The 8,647-nt window shown below is 41.3% G+C and overlaps 2 protein-coding genes across 2 annotated transcripts; both read left to right on the top strand.

Annotated features, from left to right (window-relative positions):
- Nucleotides 1-2,023: 2,023 nt before the first annotated feature.
- On the top strand, nucleotides 2,024-3,679 carry neurl2 (neuralized E3 ubiquitin protein ligase 2). The gene is made up of 2 exons (XM_047609332.1): nucleotides 2,024-2,989; nucleotides 3,423-3,679. Exons 1-2 carry the CDS (start codon nucleotides 2,242-2,244, stop codon nucleotides 3,536-3,538), a joined length of 864 nt encoding a protein of 287 aa, XP_047465288.1. The 5' UTR covers nucleotides 2,024-2,241; the 3' UTR covers nucleotides 3,539-3,679.
- Nucleotides 3,680-4,318: 639 nt separating this feature from the next.
- On the top strand, nucleotides 4,319-7,937 carry msrb1b (methionine sulfoxide reductase B1b). The gene is made up of 4 exons (XM_047609202.1): nucleotides 4,319-4,474; nucleotides 5,216-5,358; nucleotides 5,452-5,569; nucleotides 7,233-7,937. Exons 1-4 carry the CDS (start codon nucleotides 4,420-4,422, stop codon nucleotides 7,247-7,249), a joined length of 333 nt encoding a protein of 110 aa, XP_047465158.1. The 5' UTR covers nucleotides 4,319-4,419; the 3' UTR covers nucleotides 7,250-7,937.
- Nucleotides 7,938-8,647: the final 710 nt, after the last annotated feature.

Below are 8,647 nucleotides of genomic sequence, written 5' to 3'. Positions count from 1 at the left end.
ACAATGTCAACCTGAGGGTTAAATAGTGGTACACTCTGCTGCGTTACAAGGCAAAGCTGAATCACTGTGGCATCATCCTGACCTGTAGCACTGATCACCTGGTGAAACTGCTCCGTATATACATATATGTTTTAGTGTGTTCATTACTTTATCCCATGGCAAAGATCTGTATAGCACCAAGAAGGAAAGAGGAGGATATAAGAATAAATTACCTCTCTGTAATCCTTCCTTCCTTCCTTCCTTCCCTCCCTTCTTGGCCTACATAAACTTCAGTGGAAGCCCTAGAAATGACAGTATGAGCAAAGGGCCAGAGTGGATAGCTGCAGCTGAGGTGAGAGACTCTCATCCATCACTGACTGCAGGAGACTGAGCCAAGGCCCCCGTTTATACAAGTTGATGACTTTAACTGTTTATAGTTTCATTTCAAACTACTGGCCTTTTCTCACATCAATTTCATTACGTCTGCTTTATTTATTATTCCATTATAACATGCTGCTGTTTTGTCTCAATATGTCATGTTCTGTTTAGCGAACCCATCAGGAATAATGTTACACCCACCTTCCTAATATCGTGTGGTCTCCTAATCATTTGTGACTCATCAGAGAATGGACGTGGTGGTTTTTATCATAGGTATCATTTTTGCACATTTGTTCCTATTGATTCATATGTTTACTCTATTCTATGTCTTATTCTGCACAAAAGTATTATAGATTACAGGAAAACATTAGACCCATTACTTACAACACAACACAGTTGACATATTTATATGAAAGAAATAGTGTTATGATTATAGTAAATCATTGTATTTAGTAGAAATGCAACTGTTTCTGGAACATTTACGGATTGCATTCATTTGCGACCACTAGGTCCTCAAACTGAGGTTCTCATATCTCAGGTAATTAAAGAATGACTCAACTAGAGAAACTTGCGTAACAGGGGATGTATGATAATACGAAGTCGGCCCATCCATTTTGGGAGGTAATTCTCAATTTTAAAAACAATGTAACAGCAGGAAGCAGAGAAGAGTCTAACACGGGAGCTAACATTTGCTAGCATTAGTCACAATGTGCCCCCGGCCACAACAAATTGACTGAGGCCGTGTGCACCATTACTAGCTCCAGTACATGGATACACACTTTGTCTTTAAAACCCTGTTTTGTGGCCAGATATTTTTTTTTTAAATTATGCCTTTTCTTCATTTTGCCTAAGATCAACGGTGTCAAGCATACGGCCCTGGGGACAACTGTTGGGGGGTCGAATCTGACCCACCGGAAGAAATTTCAAAATGCGAAAACAACTTGTAAGACTGAGACACAGAACTAAAAAGGAAATGGAAGCAACGTGCCAACATTGCCACTTATTTTTCTTAAGACGTTTCAGGTAGTTCATAAAATGTTTTGTTATAGAAATAGTTCTTTCAGTTGAAACTTTCTTACTTTGCACAACAACAAAGGGAAAATTTTGTAGTTTTTGTTATTTCTATGGGTTATTATGCGATAATGATACTGGTCCGGCCACCTTGAGTTTATCTCTCCTGAACTGGATTATTTGGGTCGAAATGATGTGTATTGTGAATCTACAGCTGGTGTTTCTACGCTCAGTCGTGCCTAATAAATATAAAGATTAGCTGCTATAATTCCCCCTCATATTTTAAGACGTAATTCACGGTGTTCATGGTAAATCTCCACAGACCTCGCTATCGCAGTATATTGCTTTAACTGCTGTTTTACATAAGAATGAACTGACTGTATGTGGACAGACTATATTTAGAGTGCGGCTGTGAAAGGCGTGCAGTTGAATATGGTAATTACATCGTTATTACTGCAGTACACGGCGTTAGGAAATTAAACGAGCACCATTGGCCTAGTGGGCTTGACTACCTCCGCTCAGTCCGACTCCGTTGAGTGTGCAAGTCTGGTGTGTTGGCATGCGAATGCTGGCCACCCCCCACAACCCACACACACACACATAGATTGCCATCTGTTGACACACTATGCAGCTGTTCAAAAATAGTCCGTACCAGAAGCTTCCCTAAGTGGCCAACAGATAGGCAGAGCAGAGCTCCTGTCGTCTGTCTGTGCAGGTTGTTGTGTCTCTACACTGAGCACGTGTTTCCCACAAAAACCACGGCGAGTCTGTTTGACCGGAGAGTTTCCTTTACAGCCATCTGTCTGATTCAGGACTTCTTGTTGATTATTCTGTGGTGAGTGACTGGTTGAACTGGCGCAGACAGCGTTGGGAATGGAGCCTTTTTCGGACCAGTTCATGGAGTTCCACCCGATCCATGGCACCAACGTCAGGCTTGACTACTCAGGTACTCAAGCCACCCGGGTAGAGAGCTTTGCAAATGGCGTTTGTTTCAGCAAACACCCTCTGAAGCCCGGAGAGATTTTCCTGGTAGAGATCGAGGACAAGGAGCTGGGCTGGTGTGGCCACCTCCGGATCGGCCTGACGGCCAGGGATCCCGGGGGCTTAGAGGTGGTACCTGAGTACTCTCTCCCGGACTTGATGGACTTGGGGGACAGCTGGGTGTTTGCCATCACCCGCAACCACAACAAGGTCGTAGAGGACGCCGAGGCAGCACCAGCTGGGGGTCAGAGGCTCGGTCGAGGAGAGGCGGAGGACGGAGGTCAGGGAGATGGAGGCAGCAACACAAAACCCAAAGCTTTCTTCACTGACACTCACTTGTATATTAACAATGTCCGGATCCCCAGAGACAAGCTGGTCGGTAGGAGCCGCCCGGGACGCTTCAGCCACATTTTGGATGACCTGTACAAGACCAACGCTCTGCCCCCAACAGCCAGGCGGAGTAGGATTGGGGTGCTGTTTGTGCCTACGGGGCAGGACCTGGGTGACATGCACATAGTGATCAACGGTGAGGACATGGGAGCTTCGGCCAAGGGAATCCCCACCATCCGGCCGCTCTACGCAGTGGTGGACGTTTTTGCTGCGACCAAGTGTGTCCGCATTGTTCAGGTGGAGTATGGATGTGAGTGTCATGATGATTCTTTAGATCATGAAATGGATTTATGAAATAAAAGACACAGAGATGTTGCTGGCTATTGAAAGAGATGCAAACAACTAAAAATTACTTCTTGTATAGTGTCACTTTCCCACTCTCTGAAACACAAAAAAGTTATTTGGCCTCTTTCTATGGTCATTTTACATCTTTGTGGATGTTAGTGTATCCTTGTGTCTATAGATGCTTTTTGGATCCTTGTGTTTGTATTGGATTCGTATGTCTTTTCTTTTAGTTGCACTGTTCACTGTTATTCAGCACCACTGGTTCACAGAGTTCGTGAACGGTTAGCCTATTCAGTGACCCATCTATGTCTTTAATGCACCTTCTCTCATTGCATTTTAATTTCATGTTTATTCTGCTAATCCACCGTCTGTTCGTCCTCTCCTCTCTGTCGCCCCAGTCTCGTCCTTGCAGACGTTGTGCAGGAAGGCCATCCAGAAGCACATTGTCCACAGGATGGCCATCGACTGGCTGGAGCTGCCAGAGGCTCTAAAGCACTACTGCAAATACGAATGAAGGATGCAGACCTGTAATAGAAAGACCCATTTTCTACCAAGAAAAATTTATTTATTTTCCCGACAGAACTTGTGGTGTGTTAATTTGTAAAAATCAAAAAAGTATTTTGTTATATCGACTAGATAAACTAATATACAGACACTTGTCATGTATCTTGCTTGATTTTCTTAACACAAATCCAATGAGCCATATTTATCTATTTACAGTACGCATCATTTAACCAGTGAATAATTCAAGCTGTTGCGCTTGAACACGTCAGATCACACCTTGGTGTAGGCGCTTGTGTGCAGCAGTGAGGAAGGGAGGCTGTGAATAATGTCATAGCAGCAGGAAATAGTTTTTGAGAATTTCTCTCCTTCTTTTTTCTGTCTTTTTTTAAGGCTAACATTAGACTTATACATGATACATCTTGAAGCTCCTCTACAGTGAGTGAATAATGAAAGAACTGTACTGAAAAAGCAGCCTCTGTTACAGGGATTTGAGCATGTACTCATACCTAATCATTATGAATGAAACACAAATGAAGCTAAAGCACACTCATTTCTTTCACATTTTCGTCTGTGGATTTGATTCATTCATTTTTTCACTCGTGTCATATAAAGTCACAAGCATCGCACACATTAAATCTGGTTTTAGTTCTGCTTGATCATCAGACTTACTGTAATAGGCGTCCACCTGTGGTTCTGTTGTCAGACACTGACATCTAGCGGCGGTGGCGCTGATAACAGCAGCGGGCGGAGTTCCGGTTTTATAAAACTCCGGTCAAGATCTCTTCACGCGAGAGGAGGGACACGGGACGTCGTCCAGTCATCTCTCACTCCCCGAAGAAAACCAGATTAAGATTTATTTTGGCTTCAGTCGATTTCCGAAGACACTTCACTATGTCTTTCTGTCGGTTTATTGGCAGTGAGATCTACAAGGATCATTTTAAAGCAGGTGAGCAGGCGGTGAGGAGACTTTTATCCAGGAAAACGCTGATTTCATGTGATGTAACCCATCTTTAGTCTGGATTACGCAGGATAAAATTAGCATTTTACTTTTATTTACGGGCTTTTATAGGACTCGGTGTGCGGTTTGTTTAAATAATCTTATTAGAAGATTTTTTTAAATAATAATTGTAAATAATAACTTAAATCTTGCGTGATATCCTAGTAAAGGTACAGCGGAAAGACGTGACAAAATATTTTCATTTACTCTTTCAGTTTAAAAGCGAACCTTCACATAATAATAATAATTGCCATAAAATACGGTGGTAAAAAGCAACAATAATACATTTTTAGAATTTAATTTAAAATAAATATTTTTCATCCCCAACCTACAAAATTACAAACATCATATTATATCAGATTAAATATACACATACATACACTTCTATAATATGAATAATAATACATTCAAATGTGTGAGCTATTTGATACACATGTACACAAACTAGAAAAGGGTATAGTAAGTAAAATTTGTGAGCACATGTGTGTTGTGGCCATATACAATATTTAGTGATGTGCATCAACTGAAGCTTCCAAAAAAAAAAAGAAAGAAAAAAGGATTAATTAATTAATCTGGAACAGCCTCTGATTTTTTCCTGCAGGTTGTCCATGCAGGTTGTTAGTCAATATCAGTGTCCTTTTCCGGTCGGAAACGTAACAAATGACCGACTTGTTTCACTGTCCTCTGCAGGAATGTACGTGTGCTCCATGTGTAACCACCCCCTGTTCTCCAGCCGGTCCAAGTTCCCTCACTCGTCTCCCTGGCCGGCTTTCACAGACACCATCAGGGAGGACAGCGTCACCAAGATGATGGAGACGCTCACGGCCTACAAGGTCAGGGTCACGAGCTGAAATCACTGAACAGCTGTTGAGAAAAGACAAACAGAGCAGCTCTGACGCTGGCCTGTATGTGCTGTGTGTACACAGGTCCTGTGTGGAAAGTGTGGCAGCGGACTGGGCCACGAGTTTGTGAATGATGGGCCGAAGGAGGGAGCGTCGCGCTTTTGAATATTCAGCCACTCGCTCAAGTTTGTCCCCAGCAAAGGTAGGGTGAAGTGCGGACATTCCACAGTTTCATAACCATTTCATTTTAAAGTTCCAGCCATGAATGTCTAAAGGGTAAGTTCCCCCAAATCATCAAACGCGCTTCTCTACAATTTATGCTCTTGGTTATTCAGGACACCAGAACAGTTTCTGCACCAAGTACAAAATAATGAACTGTCCACAAAGATTGGTTCTTGATTCTCACAAATAAGGTATGAGGGTTAAGTTTTTTTCAATCCTAAACACAAATGAAATAATAGTAAACAAAATACATCCAGAAAACAGATTTACGGTGGAATCCTACAGAGTTCTGCTGCGTCAGAGTCTTTGTCTGTGGCTCTAATTAAAGTAAAACCACCAAAACTACCTCAGTTATCTTCTGGCAACAAAGGCCGCTTGTGACGACACCTCATGCTGCTCGTATCTGGACCGGAAATTTTATGTACTGCACACAAAAAGTTTACGTCCTGCACATGCATGAAAGGATCCTACTTTTAAACTGGGAGGTTAGGAAGCCACGACGAGCTGCAAAGTGTTGCACAGTGCTGTTTTTCTCCTCAATCATCAGCTGATCTAGAGTTTATTACTTCTGGATGATCATGTTGTTGTGGAACATTAAAGCAGCTGTTTACTGGTTAGTACTCTGCGTTGCGGCCGCATTAACCCAGGTTCAAGTCCTGGTCGCGGCAAGCACTGTTAACGTTTAGAAGTGTAACGTTTAGAGAAGCAGCTTCGGGAGCACGAGGTCACAGGTTCGCTTATAACCCACAAACTGCTCCCTGGGCACCGCACAGGTAGCATCCCAACCAGAGGGTTGAGATGCAGAGAAACAAACTCCCCATGAGGGATCAATAATGCTCAGGATGAATATTTAAAACAAGAAAAGCCTGGTTTTCTTTTTGCACACTGGTCTTTTAAGCTGAACAGCCAATCAGAGAGATCTGTGTCACCAACTATCGATGCCCTAAGATTACCGATAATCAAAGTCTTAAAAAGAAAAATAATCACAGCAAATGATAGTTTCACGTTCAGTTCAAGTACAATAGTTTTTTCAAAATGTATTGGACCGCTAGATTTTATTCTGTGTGCATGCAATGTAAGCTTGCGTTTGTTTGTCTACTAATCACGTTCCACGTGTGCACATTCCACAAACGAATCACCTTTTTGTGTGGTTTAACTGTCTAGTCTGTAACTGTGAGTTGGCATTTTCTTGCTGCCAGTTGCAGTCAGTGAAAGAACTGTACTTAGGATGGTGCCACATTATTATAGAACATCTAAACATATTTAAAACCCAGTGTCTAAGAAGTCATCTAAATGATATGTGATAGGTGTCGGGTGTTTGGATGGACAGGTTCGATATTTGAATGATTTTTTTTTAATAAAATGTAGAGATACATGTGCCTCCTGTGCATACAAAGTGAATATAATTCTACTCAAAGGTCAGTTTAATTTTTTAATGGGAAACTCACTAATGCACATTCATCTTTATATTCATCATCTAGGATAGAAAGGTCAGCGACCGATAAACACCATTAAACCAAATAAACAGGTCACGGGTTACTTTGTTCGCCTCAGGGAGAAGGCTTAGTGGGCCACAGGAGGCACAAATTAATAACCTCCTGGTGGTGTTTTGAGCCTGACCCGTGTCGCTGTCTCTGCTCCAGGCAAGGACAAGCAGTAAAGAGCGAGCGGTGAGGGGGTTTCCACTGCTTCCAGCTGCTGTATCTGCCGCTCGGTCAGAGTCCGGCGAGCGGGTCGGGCCAGTCGATGACGCGGACGGGAGGAAAGGCCTGAGAGGGACGTCCTGTCTGCTGAAGGATCTTTGGCCTGCCTGTGACACTGGGACCAGGCCACATCTCTGCAAATAATCCTTTATAAACACTTTGTCTCATTACTTGAATACCTTGTAGTTAGGCACACTGGATTACTAGCATGTCACATTAATGTTAGCATTAATACAATGTATCAGTATTGTAGCACTTTAAAAAAAAAAAGAAAGTGTACCGGACATAAATCATTGCATCATTTAATCGACTACTTTATTAATGCACATATTAAACCATAGAAGCTATGCACTAAAGTCCAGATTGTCATCCTGCATGTTTTATTGATCTTTAAGATCATAAAATTGCAAAGAAACCACCATACACAAATCACCTACACATTTCTTCCCATTACTGCGAGTTAGTTTATCAAAATTGATAAACTAAACTAAAATTGAAATTCTATATGTCCTTTTTTTTTATCTTTATTATTTGTTTTAAAGACCATGTTGTCATAAATGTGAATTTCTTGAATAGTTTAGTTGGAAAAAATGCATTTTTTTTCTCATATGAAGAAAAAAAACAATAAATTATATTTGATAGATATTGCACGTGTCTGTTTTGATTTATTTATTTAAAGAAACTCCGTGATTACTTGATTGTTATGCTGAGTATTCAAAAGGGGGCCTTATACTGTATTACATTTACATATATATGAATGGGCAGTTTCTTAGGTACAATTTTTGTTGAAAATGACTGAAACAAAATTCAATAAACCAATAAATTCACCATGATTATGTTTGAATGTGATGTTTTACTCTATTTCCGGTTATTTGCCCCGTTTATCTAGATGGGCACAGCAGATGACTGAATACGATGTAGCCAAGTACAGCGAGACCAGCGTGTCCTCTGTGCTAAAACATCAAATAGAATAAAATAGTATAGAAACCTAAACAAAAGTTCAGACAGTCTGTCAGACTAGTTTCAGTTATCCATTTACAACCCCATTCATGCAGTGAGTCCAGGAACAACATCCTGTAAATGCATGTAATATTCAGTTTCAGGTGTTTAGACGTTCCAAATAAAAACCTAAACTCCCCACCAGTCAACTTAGAGCAGAGGAAGCTTCACGGATAAATGGTGAAACGTCATGAAGAAAATCAGCTGCCTTTGTTTCAGCCTTTTTTTTAGAAGGACCATGACCAGGAAGAATGAGAATCATCACAGACATAGAAAGTTAGCGTCCCTCTGACAGTGCTGACAAAAATATGAAAAAATAGTTGGGTTGAATTGACCACATGAAAAAGATCCTAACT

The sequence above is a fragment of the Mugil cephalus genome, chromosome 16, assembly GCF_022458985.1.
Source record: "Mugil cephalus isolate CIBA_MC_2020 chromosome 16, CIBA_Mcephalus_1.1, whole genome shotgun sequence".
Taxonomy (NCBI): Eukaryota; Metazoa; Chordata; class Actinopteri; order Mugiliformes; family Mugilidae; genus Mugil; species Mugil cephalus.
This window is presented reverse-complemented; position numbering and strand designations above follow the sequence as displayed.

What these genes read in the sequence shown, in the direction of transcription:
- neurl2 (XM_047609332.1), top strand. Translation starts at nt 2,242, where the DNA reads ATGGAGCCTTTTTCGGACCAGTTCATGGAGTTCCACCCGATCCATGGC. An exon ending in TGTTCAGGTGGAGTATGGAT is followed by an intron (nt 2,990 to 3,422) that starts GTGAGTGTCATG and finishes CTGTCGCCCCAG; the next exon opens with TCTCGTCCTTGCAGACGTTG.